The sequence below is a fragment of the Apium graveolens genome, unplaced genomic scaffold, assembly GCF_009905375.1.
Source record: "Apium graveolens cultivar Ventura unplaced genomic scaffold, ASM990537v1 ctg1077, whole genome shotgun sequence".
Taxonomy (NCBI): domain Eukaryota; kingdom Viridiplantae; phylum Streptophyta; class Magnoliopsida; order Apiales; family Apiaceae; genus Apium; species Apium graveolens.
Genome location: NW_027417092.1, coordinates 62671 through 82844, shown reverse-complemented (window position 1 = coordinate 82844; position 20174 = coordinate 62671). Strand labels below are relative to the sequence as shown.

The window sequence follows — 20174 nt, the reverse complement described above, 5'->3', positions numbered from 1 at the left end:
TTTAATATATACTAATCTATAACTGGTGCGATACATGATTATTTTAATTAATTATTATTATTAAATATTATATATATTATAGAAATAGAAGAAAACTTATAAATATATAAAAATGTTATATTAATCGAATACAAGTAATAAAATATAGTTTTTTATTTTATCTTAATCCGGGTAAATATTATTTTGTTTTAGGCCGAATGTGTAGCATACATTATTTTATTTTTACCCAATGTTGTCATATGGACCAATGAATTATCTTTCAAATTTTTGCCTGATTAAATAATAATTTTTTAACCGCATTAGTAGTATTTATTGTTATGATTTAGCTGGATGCATTAATTCACCTAATTATATTTAGTTTCTTTTTATCCTATATCAATTGTATAATTTTTTAAGCCTATTTTCTTTTATTCCGGGGTCATATACTTACTATTGAATTATCTTTTAATTTTAATTTTATTTAGGCTGATTCAATAGTATAATGTGTTTTTTCTCGTGGAACCGTATATATTATTTTGTTTTCCCGCGAGACGGTTATACAAATTTAATTTTACTGTGAAAATTGATCATTTGATGAGTTTTTTAATGTTTAATATAATTTTAAATTTAGCGGATGACCAAAATACATATGAGCGGACGACTATATACAAAATTTTTAATGTTTCGTATTTATAGTATTTTAAATAGTATATATTATAGACATAGAAAAAACTTGTGATAGTAAACAAATTCAAGTAATTGTATTTTGTTTTTTTTTTAATTTATTTTAGGGTGGGTTGAATATCATTTTGTTTTAGTCCGAATGAGCAATATATATTATTTGTTTTTCCTGATGTCATTATATCGATCAACGAATTATTCCCTATTTTTATTTTTATTTTAGTGTTCAATAGTATAATTTTTTAGCCACTTCAGTAATATCTATTATTTTGTTTTAGTCTGATACAAGAAACCTAACTTTATATATTTAGTTTTTAAGCTAGTGTTAATTGTATAATTTTATTTAAACTCAAATATAAAATATATAATTTTAATAAATTTTTTTATCCCAAGGCCGTTATACCTTCCAAAGAATTATTTTTAGATTTTAATTTTGTTTAACATTGGTTCAATAGTATAATCTTTTTTTTTGCACGGGTGAATATTATATAATATTTTATGTGAGTCAGAGAACATTATACAAATTTAAATCAATTTGTAGTTATATTATTATATTGTGAATATTATTATAGTAATGAGAGTGTTTTTATGTTAAATATAATTATAAATTTAGAGGATAACTAAAATATAAATGACACGACGATACCCGATAACTACCAACAAAAATTATAATACTTCGTCTTAATATAAGAGTATAGATAAATGATAATATAAATATACAGATACATAATTAGTATACTATGTAGACATAAATATCTTGATTTAATTATAATACCCGATTTTTACAAAAATTAGAGAAATTACCGAAAATACTAAATTTTTTCTAAGTATTTTTGCGATTTTACTATCTTCTCAAATTATTTCCAAATTTAAGGTGTAATTAAAATTAACCAGATATGCAATTAGTTGCATCGAGTTTTTTAGTTGCATTTGAGGTTACATGGAGTTGTAAAAACTCGTCGAGGTTGATTCTAGTTGATGGAATAGTAGAAAACCGCATTTTTGCAAAATAAAATTGAAAAAATAATATTTTTGCATTTTTTTTTAAAATGGCATTAGTTTTGCTAAAATATTTTTGAAATTGGGTATTTTTCAAAAATGCCCAAAAAAATATGATAATTAATTTTCCAAAAAAAATTATTTCCTTTAGTTTAGCCATCAATTAATTGGCACCATATTTTTAGAACATTGGTCGTTGTCTAGTGACATAAGGGCTCCGTCCATTTTTAGTTGTTCCTTTTGATTTTTTGTCATGAAATTGACTAAATTTTGACCGAAATTTATTAATATTTTATAATTGAACAAAATAAAGACTTATATTATTGAAAAATATATTTAATGGACTTCAATAAATAATTTTCAGTTTATTTAAATAATATAAGAACAACTTTTAATTTTTAGTCAAAACTAATGTGACAACTAAAATGGACGGAGAGAATATAATATACCTTGTATTGACCAATAAGATTTGTGCAGTAGTTGAGTTGTTGTAGTTTTTCAAACTCCTTGCGTGGATAATAATCAATTAGCAACATAAAAACATACCTCCTATTGTGTAGAATGTACAAGGCATTTACTTGTCTCTCGTCATGTTTTTCAGTTGATTAAATTCAGCTGTAAAGGAAAATCAAGATGGATAACTTAATGATTACAAAAGAAAGCAACAAAGATGTTTATATGGTTGTAGAAGAAGACAAGAATGAAGTTCGTATAAATTTAAAAGAAAACAACAAAGAAGTTCACATATATATAGAAGAAAAGAACAAAGAAGTTCACCCAAGTCAAGACGATTTCAAAAGACCAAGAGAGTTGGCTGTAAAAAGTTTAGTATCTTCTCTGAACAAGGAACTAGTTGCATTGCCTGATGATTTGTATGGGGGATTTATCTTTAAAGTCTCTGAGAAATACAGGAAATTGAAAGAAGAATCTTATACACCTCGTGTAGTCTCTATTGGGCCACTTCACCATGGAAAGAGCCATTTACAAGCCATGGAAGTGTACAAATTAAAATGCCTGAAGCACTGTTTGAATAAATATGGGATCAGTTTGAATGAGTTGGGTGAACATGTAACCGAAGTGGAAGGTCACGTCCGCGCCTGCTATGAAGATTTTAAATTTAATTCGGAAGAGTTTTCTAAGATGATATTGGTGGATGCCATCTTCATCATTCAACTCATCGTAAAGGACGATGCACATATGTCAGATCAAGCTGAAATCTTAGGTGGAAATTCATGGAAGGCAAGTGATATAATGCACGACATGTTATTACTTGAAAATCAGCTTCCTCTATTTTTCATTGCAGGGCTACTAAGAATATTGGATCCTGTTCATAAAAAAGATTATTCTGAGGATTTGCCCGAGTATTTTCATGATACTTTGGAAGATTTACCCGAGTATTCTCCTGATATTTTGGAAGATTCGCCTGACTATTTCCAGGAGAGTGTTGGAAATTTAGCTGACATTTTTCAGGAGTCTTCAGAACATTCAGCTCATTGTGAGGAGTCTTCTAAGGAATCAGCTGAAGCTACACCGGTCAATTATTTGGAGACTTATGAACGTTCACATGACTATTATCAAGAGTCTTTTCTAAAAGATTTGCTTGAATATTTTGAGGAAGTCGGGATTACATGCAGACTAAGCCTCACACCTGATTGTAAATATGCATGGCATCTGGTCGATTTCCTGCTTACTCTACACGTACCCTCTAACAGTACACGCAAGTCATTACCCAATGGCAGCGGCAGGTTTGAATATAACAGAACTGCTAGTAAGTTACAGAAAGCTGGGGTCCGTTTCAATCACGGGAAGAGCAAATTGTTTGAAGTATCGTTTGATAAAAAAGCCGGACTGTTAACAATTCCCCAGTTGACAGTTAATGATATGACTGAAACCTTTTTCCGGAATCTGATAGCATTTGAACAATATGAGCACAGCGACAAGTTCATCACCAGCTATATAATCTTCATGGATAGACTTATAAATACAGCTGAAGATGTCGAATTGCTAGTGAAGCACAAAATAATCAAAAATCTGCTTGGTGACAAACAACTAGTAGCTGACCTTTTTAACAACATACACAAGGAGGTAATAGAGGATGATAGAAACTTCTATTTTGCGGAAACTTGTAGAGATCTGGATGGGTACAGCAAAGATTACATTCACAGGTGGAAGTCGAGGTGGTTCAGATGGAGACTGATCTTGAAGAACAAGTACTTTAACAATCCATGGTCTGCCATCTCTTTCATTGCTGCAGGTATTGTAATAATCCTCACTGTAGTGCAAACTGTGTGTGATGTATTAGGAATATAGTAGCATATATTAACTGATTTCATTCTGGCGTTCAGCTCTGAATGAGAACTGAATGCTTTGGTTTTTTATTTGCATCACATGACCTGGATCATTGTAATGTTCATCTGTTGGCAATAATGAAGTATACACTCTAATTAAGTTGTATTATCCATTAAGATTAATAAAATCATTTAAACTTTTAGATCTTACATCTCTTGTGCTTTGCATTCCCCTGTTAATTTGTTGTAAACTTTTGCTGTCATTTGCACCATTGCCTTCTCACAATCTGATTGCAATAGAGCCGAACATAATAATTAATTAATATTATTAATAAGTTTCAAAAAAAAATTAATATTATTAATGAGGGCCAATGTTGAATATAGATCGCTTAAACATTAGATCCTTTCACTACAAAATTATAAATGTATTTATGATTTATCATATTACATGATTATAGTGTAGTACAAATATATACAGCAATGAAAAGATATAATCCGAAGTTAATCTTGTTAACAAAACTTAACTAGTAGTATGTCAATATGACATGATAACAGTTGATCAGATATACACCTGACAAAAAAAAGATGAATGCATAATATGATTTAGGAAATGAACCGTAATGAACCCCGTTAATGGAAAACATTTTGATAATATATTTGAGAAAGAAGTGTAAAGAGAAATCAGTCAACAAATTAACAGAGGATAAAAAAGAGGTCAATAACACAAGTTTAGGGGTAAACATTAAATATCAAGTAAAATTTGGGGCATATCAGTAAATGCAGGACGTAAGGGTATAAAGGAGGAGTAAGGAGAACATTTAAGCAACTGCAATGGTAACAAAAATGTTGTCCATTTCCCACCTCGGGCAGATAAACGTGGACATGACCATGTTTAAGTAGGGCAGTAGCGCTGAAGTAAGTACTAAAAACTGTCATGTGGCCTCTTTGGTGGCCATTACCCAACTGCAAGACACTCAAATTAAAAATTACTCTACCTCTACATCACCATCTAAATATAGGTTAACTCTAATATAATTGGAGCCCACATATGAAAAAGTGAAAATTTAAATGGATAAATTAAGCTATGAGGGTTGGAGTGGCTAGGCCAACTTTTCACCAGGACTAGTTCTTAGAGCAGCTACAATGCTGCATGCCCATTTCCTCTTTTTATGTCAAATCATGCAGTCCAGGTGGAGAAACAGGGCAAGATAAAACATTTGGGCAAACTCCTCCAAAGCACGTGCCCGCTTGCCACATTTCGCGGGCCCTTCTTTGTCATATTTTATTATGTTTCAAGTTAACTAGTGTTTTGTATTATAATTTTAATTTGTTAAATAATATTTAAATTGTAATTATTTAAATTAAAATGATCAATTCTTAAGAAAATTAATATTAAAAGAGAATACATTCAACTGAATTAAAAACAATAAATTAAAAACATTACACGAGGAAACAAACAATTAAAAATAGTGCAATAAGAAATTAACGACTATTATGCAACTGCGAGATGTGCTCAACCAAGTCATTTTGTAGCTGACGATGTGTCCGTTTATCGCGCATTTGTAACGTATTTTGGATATACCTTTCATACGGGATAAATGGTTCTTCACCTAAATTTGGTTGAAATAAACCATTTGTTGCATCATCATAAATTGGTAAAGGACCAAATTGCGTGGCATAAGTGTCTCTCTCGTCTTCAACAATCATATTATGCATTATAATGCATGCTCTCATAATTTTTCCAAGATCTGCTTTGTCTCAAAAACGTGCAGGACCACGCACAATTGCGAAACGAGACTGTAACACACCAAAGCTCGTTCGACGTCTTTTCGCTGGCTTTCTTGATATTTTGAAAATAATTTTCTTTTCTCACTTTGAGGACGTGGTATCGTTTTAACGAATGTTGCCCATTCAGGATATATTCCATATGTTAAGTAGTATCCCATGTTATAAGTGTTTCCGTTGATGGAATAATTTACCTCTGGAGCACGACCTTCTAGCACATCATCAAATACTGGCGACCGTTCTAACACATTTATGTCATTATTTGATCCAACAACTCCAAAAAATGCATGTCATATCCACAGATCAGATGAAGCAACCGCTTCCAGTATAATTGTTGCAACTCCTTTGTGACCACTCATAAACATTCCCTTCCAGGCTTTAGGATAATTTTTCCATTGCCAGTGCATGCAGTCTATACTGCCCATCATACCAGGAAAGCCGCGAGCCTCACCCATCTGTAATAGCCGTTGAACATCACCGGAGTTTGGCTTTCGCAAGTATTCACTTTCAAATATCATGATGATATTTGAGACAAATTTTTTTAAGCACTCAACTGCAGTACTCTCTCCAATACGAACGTAGTCATCAACAGCGTCAGCGGATATTCCATATGCTAACATACGCATTGGCGCAGTACATTTCTGTAATGGTGATAAACCTTTTCTTCCCACAACATCGACCCTTTGTTGAAAGTATGGATCGAAATTTGACATTGCATTCACAATACGTAGAAAAACATGCCTTCCCATACGAAATCTTCGTCGGAATGTTTCTTTAGGATATACCAGATTTGCTGAAAAGTAATCATTCTCTAGACGTTGATGCCCTGCTTCACGGTTTCTGAATATACTTTTTCGAGGCATGGATCTTGAGCTTTGACCATAAATTTCATGATAGAGTTCGAGACGACGATTATCTTCGGTATCGTCGAAGCAAAACCATCAATAAAGCCTTCAGTTAAATTTTCTAGTGTTTGATCCATATGAAAGTGATTTCAAAGATCTGAGAAAGGTAGTTTATATAGAAGGGAAAAAGAGAATTTATTCTAACGGCTAGATTACAACGGCTAGATTACAAATAAATAAAAACAAACACTAGCTTCCAACGGCTATATTACAAACAAATAAAAATAAACACTAGGTTCTTGCCATTATTTTCTCAAGCATTTTTGAATGAACTTTCCGCTGAGCCTCATTCATTTTACTAGTATCTGCCAAAATGACTTGCAAATCCATCTCAGTTTGTTTTGCTTCAATTTCTTTTTGTCGAGTCTCAATTTCTTTTTGCTTAATGTCATTTAATGCTTCCATTAAGTTCAGCTTTCTGTATGCACTTGCATTTAATGCTTCCAACTCCTCAGCTGCTTCTGTTGTTCTTGCCTTCCCTTTCCCCTTCCTTTTAGCTGCTTTCACTCCCATAGGACGAACTGGAGATTCAACAGCATTCTCACTTGTTGGTGTATCGTTATTTCCTGATGATGAGTAGGCTCTAGAAGAGCTTAATTTAGTTCTTTTAGAACTATTAGTAGATGACGGAGTTCTCCACTTGGGTTATCCATGAAGCTGGAAATAATGTGGTTCAAAGTTAGACTTCTTCTTGTACGTGGTTGTATGAAGTGAATGAGCTGCATCAATTATGTTGCTCAAGTTTGAACCACTTCCGACTTGTTTTTGGGCCTTTTCAAAACACGCTCCATATTTTTTAGCACCTTCATTTATTCGTTGCCACATTTTTCTTATAGCCACAACTCCTCTTTTGATGACACCGGGATTTTCTTCTACACAATATTGCTGAATTCGTTCCCAAAACGCATCAGCTTTTTGATCAGTGCCGACCAGTGGGTCAATTGATACATTTAACCATGCACTTATTAAGAGTTTATCTTCAACCCACTTCCACTATCCGGTACTTTCTCGAATATCTTCGATTTCCTCGTAATCATCATTAAGATCAATAAATTTTGCATTATTAAAAGCAGGCACTTGTGAATGCGGGAAATTTTGAGTAGGTGATTGTTGGATTTCAAATTGTGGGTTTGAAAATGGAGGAAATGGAAATTGATATGGAGAATTTTGAGGATACGGAAAAGGAAATTGAGAATTTACGGATTGTGGAAATTGATATTGAGAATTTGGGGTTTGAGAATTGAAATTAAAATTTTGTGTGTTTGGAAAAAAAAGGATTTGGATATGGGTATGGAAATTGAGGGTTTCAATTTTGAGAATTTGTAGGAGGAGTGTTGTTTGGATTCATCTTTTAATCTAATTTTTTGGAGAAATAGAGAGTATGAATCATAAGAGTGAATTTATAATTATACGGGGTACAAATATTACCGTTACTAATATTTACGTTACAAAATATTTACGTTACAATTTATAACGTTAGGCTGCTTTTATGAACGTTAGACTGCTTTTGTCAACTTTGTTCAGTTTTGACAAAAATTTATTAATAAAATATTAAAAAGTGAGCAATTGGCCGTGGCCAGTACAGAGGGCGTGACCTCTTTTTTTTTTCTTTTGGTCCAATGCTGTGTCAGGTGAATAGTTGGAGCCAGTGACCATTTTCAGTTTCCCAAGACACCAAGCGGCCTGCATTGCAGCTGCTCATATGCGTGGCAGGCAAGTGGGGTCAGAAAACAGGAAACCGGTCCACGAGCATTGGAGTTGCTCTTAGGGTTATTCAGAATTGTGTAATTGTTTCTTATTTTCTTGGGAGAGAATTGGCATGTCGAAAGCCAACTGCCGTATTGATACTGATTGAGTGTTATAACTAGCCAGTTCATAACAAGTGGTATCAAAGCATTGATCGTAGATGGGGCCGCCGATGGTGACTAAAAGGGTGGAACAACTTGAAGAGAAGTTTACGAATCTGGAGAAGGAGATTTCAGAGATGGTGTCTAAGACAATATATAGAGCAGTAGAAGTTACGCATCATTCGCTTTCAGAGATATTCAGAAATGTTGATAAAGCTGATGATTCTCAGGTAAGGGAGTTGCCTTCAAATCAAGTAAGTGTAACACCCTCCAGACTCGGGGTATAAGTCTGGGGGTTACAAGCTAATCACCAAACCTGTACAAGATTATTGATAAATAATAAAGAAATGAAACTAAACCCCTTAACAACTAACAGGATCTTTCTAGGTTGAAGTATGAAAACAAGAACCACTAACTACTTTTATTACAAACCAACATTCAAAATCTCATAAACTTTCTTTATTACAAACCATTGTCTAACTCATTTTAAACTAAGTTCAGCTTTTATTCAAACACACATACTATCTATTAACACTCCACCTGCTCGGGCAACTCAAAGCTTTCTTCCTGGATAGGGATCAACACCTTGGGTATAAGAGGATCCCGAGGCTTGACCTGCTTCTTTACCACTCGTGTTCTGACGGGTTTCATATTCCTTCTTAACTGAAACAATAAGGTGAATAACAACAAAAGGGGTGAGCCAAAATTGCTCAACAAGTCTACCAAATATACACAATGTTAAAGCAATATAACTGAATCCGTATTCCAGGTATATCTGCAAAGATATAACCTCATAAGAATCAAAAGAAGGCCATTGCTGGCGAATATAAACGAACTACACTGGATTCAAGTTCGCAGCTATACCCTGCTGATCAGCCAGGATACAGTGCAGATCTATATCTCACTATATAGATCCCGTCGGGCACCCAGGCACTACGGCCCATCTCAAGGATCCGGTTATGTTCCGGTCCTTAGGATTAAGTAACCTTAATCCCCAAAAGTAATGTTATCCAGTCCTTAGAATAGTAACCGGAACAATCGGTATACTTTGATATATTCTAATCACCAGAATATATTAATAATTGTGAGTAATAATTGGAATATGAATAATAAATTCAAATGAAAAGAATAATTCAAGAATCGAACTGAGATATGAATAAAGAAATTAAAGGAATACAAGCGTAATAAGAATTTGAAATGAATATTACTATTCTGAAATTAGAATAGAGGAGAAACTTGCCTTTTGCGCGACTTACTGCAATTAAATCACTTCTGTCTATTCTCTACTTGATCTACCTTGCTGGCTTAGTTTCTGTTAGCAAAATAGATTGGTTAAGTCATCTTGTACTTCAATTTGCATCTTGAATTGACTTCATTTCGTTCTCATTATCTACCCATGCGCTTATAACTGACTCTTATATTACATATAAGCAAGTAAGACTCGATTAACCACATAATACATATAAGCACATAAGCACATAATCATTTCCATAGTTAAAATAATTTTTAGAATCAAAATCGACTCGCTGTTTGCTTCATTAATCACCTTCTACTTCATTTCCCATTTTTCCGGAATTTTTCGGACTCGTCTCGGAGCGTATTTTGACTGATAATCAAGCAATCAATAAAGTCAACTAATTTCGAGAAGAAATTAGGTCTTCATATTATTTTTAATAAAAAGAATTCATTTTTCTGAGTAAAATGGCTTTCGTTTCACTCGAATCGGACTAACGGTTGAATTATTATCAATTAAACATTGATAATTCAATTTATTATTCAATATAAATAATTATTGCTAATTTTTGAATCCCAAAATAATTTTTAAATAATTATTTAAGAAAATCAAAGTCAAAAATAATTTTTTTATAATTTTTGGAGTTAAAATGAAGAAGTTATGATTTATCGAAAATTTTGTGACCAATTATCGAAATAATTAATCACTTTTTAAAATATTTAATAGTTAAATAACTAATAGATAATTATTTACTAATTTAAAATAATTAATCCCTAATTATTAGGATTAATCACAATTTATTGCAAATATTTACAACTCGTCGTTATTTATTTGATTAGATCGATTATTTACAAGTAAATAATCGATATCATTAACTGGACGTTAATTACTGGATAAATGAGTCATTATTCGAATCATATTTCAACGCAACGATCCACTACTCGTATTTCTACGAGTTATTCGCGTTTCTTGCATAATTATCGAAACATTACTGTTATTATTACACGTATACGCTTTAATTAATTATCTGTATTTAATTATTCATTATGAATAATTATTACGGTATTATACGAATAATTATCTATCGTCTGAATATTAATAATCGAACTTATCGTTCAATTACTCGTATAACTACGAGTTATTTGATTTATTCCTTTATTTATCGAATCGTTCCCTGTAATATTCGATAAATCTAATCCTTAATTATGAATTATTAACTATTAATAAATAAATAGATAAGTGATTAAATAAATAATTAAATACTTAATTAAATTACTAAATTCGAATTCATAATTTAGGAACATAATTTAGGAATTATTTACAAAATTTTTCAGATTTTTAATCTGATTTTTATTTGATTTTTATAATTTACAAAATTAAATTCTGTATTATCAAAATAAAAGTAAATAAATTTTAATTCCAGAAACAGAAATCAGATAAACGAATTGGGGGTTTTTGGATCGAAACCGGGTCGAACACCGGGTTGAAACCGGGTCACCCGGGTCGTCCAAGAACAACCCAGAATCCGGCGCTGATGGCCGGTTCCGGCGAAGCTCAATCGGAGCCCAAAACGTGATGGTTCGACGCCGTTCTTGCTGCCAATATATTCCCCTCAACTCCGTCGTCACAACCACTCACTCAGCAACCACCGACGATAGCCCCGTCGTCTTCTCCGGCCAAAAACAAGGCTTTTCCGGCGGGTTAAATCGGAAAAACGGGTTTGGCTTAAACGGAAACCAAACTCAATGTTTAATATACGAAAATAAAGCTATTAACTCCTACAATCAATCCCAGCCCTCAACAACATTCACAACATCACCAAAATCACAGAAAAACGAATCAAAAATTCGGCTAAACCCATGAACTCGAACCATACCCTCCTGGGGTTATACGAGTTAATTAGCTATGCAAAATCATTCCTGAATTCAAGACAAAGCTATTCAAATCATCAAAACAATCAAACGATTCCAGAATCAAAAACGCCTAAATCAAACATAAACCCTAAAAATCGAATTGAAAATCAAAGCAACAAAACACGAAATTGATGACAGAAATCGAAAGTAGAGATCAAAAGCTTTCGATTGAGTACTCACATGTCTGATTTGGAGGTCGGAATCACGATCAAATCGCTGCTTGAATCTCAAGAACACCAAACCCTAATTCTGGAAATTTGGGGAATAATTGCTGAATTTCTGATTTTAATTAATTAAATTAATAATAATTAGGGTATTTATAGTGTGAAAAATAATACCCCTAAAAAAAATTAAGGGGCTAATTATACATTTAATAAAAATATTTGGCCCTAATTTTCATAATTTTTGGGTATTAAAATTTAATTTATAAATATTTTATATATGCAATATATATGCCAAAAATTCCCAAAAATTGTGAATAATGCAAAAATGCAAAGAAATAATATAAATGAAAGTCCTATAATTTTATAAAAATAAAAATGTGATTTTTGTGGGGTTTTTGACACCCAATGGGGCCCGGAAAAATCATTTTTCGCAAAACGGGAAAATTTATAAATTATCTAGATGTTCAGAATATTGCGATTATAAAAGCCGTTTGATGAAAAATAAGGCCCATTATTTTATTTGAAATAGTGGCTTTAAAATCATTGTTTAGGTCGTAAAACGTTTGAAATGAAACCTACGAATACGATATAAAACATCTGAAAAATACCTTAAAAATACAGAAATGATACGGAATACACGTAGCACATAACAATTAGGGTTTAACAGATAATCACACATAACTGACATATTAATACACATATTTTATTATAAATATGATATAATACAACGTAAATTTCCCGGTCGTTACATTCTCCCCCCCTTAATAGGATTCTGTCCTCAGAATCTTCTATGAAAATAAATGAGGATATTTTTCTGACATTTCACTTTCAAGTTCCCAGGTTGATTCTTCAACCATAGGATTTCTCCACAACACTCGCACTAAATATACAGACTTATTCCTCAATACTTTCTCTCGCCGATCTAAAATTCTTACCGGCTGCTCTACAAAAGACAAATCAGGTTGGATATCTATCGGTTCATACTCTATTACATGCCTAGAATCAGGATTATATCGCTTAAGCATTGATACGTGAAACACGTTGTGAATATGCTGCATATGAGGCGGTAAAGCTAATTCGTATGCAAGCTTTCCTACTTTCTTCAAAATTTCAAATGGTCCGACGTATCGTGGCTTCAATTTACCCTTATTGCTAAATCTGGTCAATCCTTTCCATGGCGATATTTTAAGTAATACGTGTTCTCCTTCCTGGTAGTTCATATCCTTCCTTGCTTGGTCTGCGTATTTACGTTGCCTGTTTTGCGCTGCATCGAGTCGTTTCCTAACAAGTTCAATCTTTTCTTTCGTCTGCTGAATTAATTCTGGACCCAAAATCTTGCGTTCTCCCAACTTCATCCCAGTGTACTGGTGATCTACATTTTCTCCCATATAGTGCTTCATACGGCGGCATTCCAATGCTGGCATGATAGCTATTATTATAAGAAAATTCCACTAGGGGTAGATGTTCATCCCAACTGCCTTCAAAATCGATCGCACAAACTCGTAGCATGTCTTCAATTGTTTGGATAGTTCTTTCACTTTGTCCATCGGTTTGCGGATGATAAGCGGTACTCATGTTTAATTTTGTTCCAAGGCATTCTTGAAATTGTCTCCAAAATCTTGAGTTGAAACGAGGATCTCGATCTAGACACGATAGATATTGGAACTCCATGTCGCATCACAATTTCCTTGAGATACATGTGCACTAATTTGTCGAGCGAAAATCTTTCATTAATTGGTAGAAAATGTGCCGACTTTGTAAGTCTGTCAATGATTACCCATATCGCATCATAATTTGCCCTAGTCCTCGGTAGTCCTACCACAAAATCCATCGCTAGATGTTCCCATTTCCATTCTGGAATGTCTAATGGTTGCAATAACCCGCTCGGACATTGATGTTCCGCTTTAACTCGCTGGCATGTGTAGCATTTACTCACCCATTCAGCTATTTCCTTCTTCATGTTCGGCCACCAGAAGTTTTCTTTCAGATCGCGATACATTTTTGTACTTCCTGGATGAATGGAATACTTTGAATTGTGAGCATCTCGCATTATTTCTTCTTTTAATTCTACCACATTAGGGATCCAGATTCTGGACGCAAAGCATAAAATTCCTTCGTTATCTCTCTGAGTTGTAATTTCTTCTCCCGTCAAGTCGTCATTTTGACTCATCACTTCATCTTGACAGCGGCGAATCTTCTCTAGTAACTCCGGTTGGAAAGTCATAGTGTAGATAGCTTCTGCAGATTCATTGGGAATACGAATCTCAATTTCCAATTTGTCGAATTCCTTGGTCAATTCTTCGCATGAAGTTAACCAATTCAATCTTCCTTTCCTGCTCAACGCATCCGCGACAACATTTGCTTTTCCTGGATGATAACTGATTGTAACATCGTAATCCTTTATCAATTCTAGCCATCGACGTTGTCGCATATTCAGTTCCTTTTGTGTAAAGATATACTTCAGACTTTTATGATCCGTGTAGATTTCGCATCTTTCACCGTATAGATAATGTCTCCAAAGCTTTAATGCAAATACAATCGCTGCCAATTCCAGATCATGCGTAGGATATTTCTGTTCATGAGGTTTAAGTTGTCTCGAAGCATATGCGATGACGTTATCGTGTTGCATCAATACACATCCTAGCCCGCGATACGAAGCGTCACTGTAAATGACGAAATTTCCTTGCTCGTCTGGCAGTACAAGTACTGGTGCGGTCACCAACCGATTCTTTAACTCTTGAAAACTTTCTTCACATTTATCATTCCATTCAAACTTTTCACTTTTTCGAGTTAACTTAGTCAGCGGCGTTGCTATCTTTGCAAAATCTTTGACAAATCTTCGATAATATCCTGCCAATCCCAAGAAACTTCGAACTTCTGTCGGCGTCTGTGGTCTTTCCCAATTCAACACAGCTTCAATCTTTGCTGGATCAACTTGGATTCCTTCTCTACTGATGATATGCCCTAGAAATTGTACTTCCCTTAACCAGAATTCACATTTTGAGAATTTTGCGTATAATTGCTTTTTCCTCAGAATTTCCAAAACTATCCTCAAGTGTTCTGCATGCTTTTCTTCTATCTCGGAGTAAATCAAAATGTCATCAATGAATACAATCACGAACTTGTCCAAATATTTCTTGAATATCCTGTTCATCAAATCCATGACTGCAGCTGGCGCGTTTGTCAAACCGAATGCCATTACAAGAAACTCGTAATGTCCATATCTCGTACGAAACGCAGTTTTTGGAATATCTTCAGCTTTAATCTTCAATTGATGATAGCCTGATCCCAAATCTATCTTTGAAAACCATGCAGCTCCTTTTAGCTGGTCGAATAAATCGTCGATTCTCGGTAAAGGATATTTGTTCTTAATAGTGAGTTTATTCAACTCCCGATAGTCGATGCATAATCGCATGCTGCCGTCCTTCTTCTTCACGAATAACACTGGTGCACCCCATGGGGATACACTAGGTCGTATAATGCCTCGGTCTAGAAGATCTTGCAGTTGCGTTGACAATTCTTTCATTTCAACTGGAGCCATTCGATATGGAGCTTTCGAAACTGGTTCTGTACCTGGTGCTAGATCAATCGTGAACTCAATTTCTCGATCTGGCGGTAATCCTGGAAGCTCGTCTGGAAAGACGTCCGGATACTCACATACAACTGGAATATCTTCTATTTTAGGACTTCCTTTTTCAGTATTTAACACATAAGCTATGTACGCCTCACATCCTTGTTGAAGCAATCATTTGGTCTGCATTACGGTGAGAAATTTCTTCCGTTGTTTTTCGCCTTTAAATATTACCGTTGCATTTTCCGCAGTTCGCAGTTTCACTTTCTTATTCGCACAATCTATTTGAGCCTTATGATATGCTAACCAATCCATTCCCAAAATCACATCAAATTCTCCTAGCTTAAAAGGAATTAAGTTTACAGAGAAATGATGTCCAGCTATTTCTACATTACACGCAGGACATACTCGATTTACTGGAACTTGGTCGTCATTCGCTAATTTTATGATTAACGTCTCGCCCAACCATTCGATTTCGCAATGTAACTTATCAAGAAATTCTTCAGAAATAAATGAACGAGTAGCTCCAGAATCAATTAATACTTTGGAATCTACGGAATTCACCAAAAGCGTACCTGCAATCACACTTGGACTCTGCACTGCTTCTTTCATGGTCATATTAAAAGTCCTTGCTCTGGGTTGATTTGGCGGCGGTGGCGGAGGTAATGCCAATATTTTCGGAATACTGGCTACCATTGCTGGTCCTTTACAATTCCTAGCGATATGCCCTCTCCTTCCGCATTGATAGCAAGTGATTTCTGTTGTTTTTCCTGTCGGACATTCGTTAGAGTAGTGCCCTTTCTGCTTGCATTTGAAACATGTCACCTCTGCTTTAATACATACGCCGGTATGCTTGCGTCCACAAGTTTTGCAATACGGCACCGAAACCTTAACAATTCCCTGCTGGTTGGAGACTTGGAAACGATTACCTGCTTTTTGTGTACCCTGTCCTATCCTTTTGAAATTCAGATTTGCTCGGGCTTGAAATCCCGGCTTTCTGTTGAAACGGTCTTGAAAACTTCCCTGTCCTCTGTCTCGTTGAGATCTTTCACTTTCCCCTTCGATGATCAAAGCTTTCTGGACTACAGTGGTATATGTTGTTAATTCAAAAACTGCAACTTGTCCGCGTATCCATGGTCGTAATCCTTCTTGAAACCTCTGCACTCGTTTCCCTTCAGTGTCCACCTGTTCCGGAACAAACCTAGCCAACTCATTAAATTTGGCTTCATACTCAGTCACAGACATACTTCCCTGCTTCAGCTCTAAAAACTTTATGTGCATCTGATTTCTTACGTAGCGAGGAAAATGCTTCTCTAAAAATAATTCTTTGAACCTATCCCAAGCAATAACATCTTGACCTTCTAAAGCCTTTTTAGATTCCCACCAATAATTTGCCTCTCCCTTCAACAAGTAACTAGCAAAATCAGTCTTTTGGTCCTCACCTACCTTCACTAGTACAAAAGCTTTCTCTATTTCCTTTAACCAGGTGGTAGCTTTAATAGGATCAGTAGACCCATCAAATTCTGGAGGTTTAACTGACTGAAACTGCTTAAAAGTAACAACAGGTTGAGGCTCAAGACGAGGTGGTTGTGGTAACATTTGTTGTTGTATCTGCTGTTGCTGATGCTGCATCTGCTGCTGCATCATTACCATCTGTTGTTGCATCAGATGGAACATTTGGTTCATGGTTTCATTAGTCTGGCCTTCAGAATTGTTGTTAGAGGTCTCAGCCCTAGTCTTTCTTTTTGGTGCCATCTTTTTCTGATAATAAAACAGGTGATATTTATTTAACAGTTTAATAAACAATTGACAGTATGTAATGGAAACAATTTATCCTGTATTAATAACATGGTTTATTTAAAGAAAACAGTTACTAAATGTAAAAACTAGAAATGTAAACTGTTAAATAAAATGTTTATTCTTTTTCTTTTCTGTTTTTTTTTTTTTTTTCAACAAGAATTATAGTATAAAAGATTGTAAAGCAATAAAGTGAAAGTAAATGCTGTAAAACTGGAAAGACTAATATTTAAATAAAAGATATTTGAAAAGTTCAGTTTATATATATATATATGACACCAGCTTCAGGTGTAAATGCTTGATACAAAAAGTCTCGGGCTACTGGCCATCACTACGGCTACAAGTCACACTATCGCTACAAGTTAAACTACTATTACAAGTTAAACTACTGATACACACATACACACTACTCACTAGGTTATACTATGCTGCCTCTATATACACACATACTCTGGAGTCATCGTCTCAAACCATCTCAGAACCCAGGCGGAATACGCCTAAGCTCCTCTCTAAGTGCCTGGACTAAAGTCTGGGCCAAACGGAATATACGATAGAACTCTGCAAAAGAAGGAGGTCCATCATGGGTCAACTCATCAAGCTCCCAAGTAGCGCTCATCAATACTGACTGTAGTCGCTGCCTCATATAGTAATCTGGCTGTAGGGCTGCTAACGGTCCTCTGTCCCTCTGATCAAACAGATGCATAATCTCTCGACACTGTGCCCGCCTATACTCCATATCATCCCTCATAACTCTATACTCATGGTATGGTACCATATGCGGCTGAGCAATCTGACCTACTGACTCCTGGGAAGGAACCCTCGGAATACCTGCACCCGGCTGTGGTAAACCTAACTGTAGATCCACATCATGCTCTCCCATCCCCTCGACTGGAATCATCTGAACTATGTCCGGCTCTGGGGCATGCACTGGTATAGGAGGTAACAATGGTAGTGGTGGTAATTCCTGCTCAATACCTGGTATAAACTGATACTCAATAGGTAAAGGAACTATCGGCTCGAAGAACTCAAAAGGATCAAACATCTCTATGGGGTCATGAACTATCCCCTGAACTGGTGGTACAGGCTCCTGTGGCAAAGGTGGTAGAGGTGGTAGAAGAGGAAACATATACTCAGATACTGAAGGTATGACTGGTGCTGCTGGCCCAGTGACTGTCCTCTCAGAAGATGCAGAATAACCAGAAGATGCCATCTGATAATATACCAAAGAAAAGAAAAGGTCACTAAACAATCCTAAGATTTATATTTCCCTTTTCTAATTTGACCTAAATCCTAATACTATTCTTCCTAATTTGACTATCCCTATCTTATGTGATCTCCCTATCCTATCTTAGTCCTAATGTTCTTGTTTTCAGGGACCAAACCTACAGCTCTGATGCCAAACTGTAACACCCTCCAGACTCGGGGTATAAGTCTGGGGGTTACAAGCTAATCACCAAACCTGTACAAGATTATTGATAAATAATAAAGAAATGAAACTAAACCCCTTAACAACTAACAGGATCTTTCTAGGTTGAAGTATGAAAACAAGAACCACTAACTACTTTTATTACAAACCAACATTCAAAATCTCATAAACTTTCTTTATTACAAACCATTGTCTAACTCATTTTAAACTAAGTTCAGCTTTTATTCAAACACACATACTATCTATTAACACTCCACCTGCTCGGGCAACTCAAAGCTTTCTTCCTGGATAGGGATCAACACCTTGGGTATAAGAGGATCCCGAGGCTTGACCCGCTTCTTTACCACTCGTGTTCTGACGGGTTTCATATTCCTTCTTAACTGAAACAATAAGGTGAATAACAACAAAAGGGGTGAGCCAAAATTGCTCAACAAGTCTACCAAATATACACAATGTTAAAGCAATATAACTGAATCCGTATCCCAGGTATATCTGCAAAGATATAACCTCATAAGAATCAAAAGAAGGCCATTGCTGGCGAATATAAACGAACTACACTGGATTCAAGTTCGCAGCTATACCCTGCTGATCAGCCAGGATACAGTGCAGATCTATATCTCACTATATAGATCCCGTCGGGCACCCAGGCACTACGGCCCATCTCAAGGATCCGGTTATGTTCCGGTCCTTAGGATTAAGTAACCTTAATCCCCAAAAGTAATGTTATCCAGTCCTTAGAATAGTAACCGGAACAATCGGTATACTTTGATATATTCTAATCACCAGAATATATTAATAATTGTGAGTAATAATTGGAATATGAATAATAAATTCAAATGAAAAGAATAATTCAAGAATCGAACTGAGATATGAATAAAGAAATTAAAGGAATACAAGCGTAATAAGAATTTGAAATGAATATTACTATTCTGAAATTAGAATAGAGGAGAAACTTGCCTTTTGCGCGACTTACTGCAATTAAATCACTTCTGTCTATTCTCTACTTGATCTACCTTGCTGGCTTAGTTTCTGTTAGCAAAATAGATTGGTTAAGTCATCTTGTACTTCAATTTGCATCTTGAATTGACTTCATTTCGTTCCTATTATCTACCCATGCGCTTATAACTGACTCTTATATTACATATAAGCAAGTAAGACTCGATTAACCACATAATACATATAAGCACATAAGCACATAATCATTTCCATAGTTAAAATAATTTTTAGAATCAAAATCGACTCGCTGTTTGCTTCATTAATCACCTTCTACTTCATTTCCCATTTTTCCGGAATTTTTCGGACTCGTCTCGGAGCGTATTTTGACTGATAATCAAGCAATCAATAAAGTCAACTAATTTCGAGAAGAAATTAGGTCTTCATATTATTTTTAATAAAAAGAATTCATTTTTCTGAGTAAAATGGCTTTCGTTTCACTCGAATCGGACTAACGGTTGAATTATTATCAATTAAACATTGATAATTCAATTTATTATTCAATATAAATAATTATTGCTAATTTTTGAATCCCAAAATAATTTTTAAATAATTATTTAAGAAAAATCAAAGTCAAAAATAATTTTTTTAT

The 20174-nt window shown here is 34.7% G+C and overlaps 2 protein-coding genes across 2 annotated transcripts; one reads left to right on the top strand and one right to left on the bottom strand.

The window, feature by feature from the left end:
- Positions 1-2292: 2292 nt before the first annotated feature.
- Positions 2293-3969, top strand: LOC141699699 (UPF0481 protein At3g47200-like). Its single transcript, XM_074503552.1, has one exon. It carries the CDS (start codon positions 2293-2295, stop codon positions 3967-3969), a length of 1677 nt encoding a protein of 558 aa, XP_074359653.1.
- Positions 3970-6022: 2053 nt separating this feature from the next.
- Positions 6023-6595, bottom strand: LOC141699698 (uncharacterized). The gene has a single exon (XM_074503550.1). It carries the CDS (start codon positions 6593-6595, stop codon positions 6023-6025), a length of 573 nt encoding a protein of 190 aa, XP_074359651.1.
- Positions 6596-20174: the final 13579 nt, after the last annotated feature.

Coding starts and splice junctions, on each gene's coding strand:
- LOC141699699 (XM_074503552.1), top strand. CDS start 2,293: ATGGATAACTTAATGATTACAAAAGAAAGCAACAAAGATGTTTATATG.
- LOC141699698 (XM_074503550.1), bottom strand. CDS start 6,595: ATGCCTCGAAAAAGTATATTCAGAAACCGTGAAGCAGGGCATCAACGT.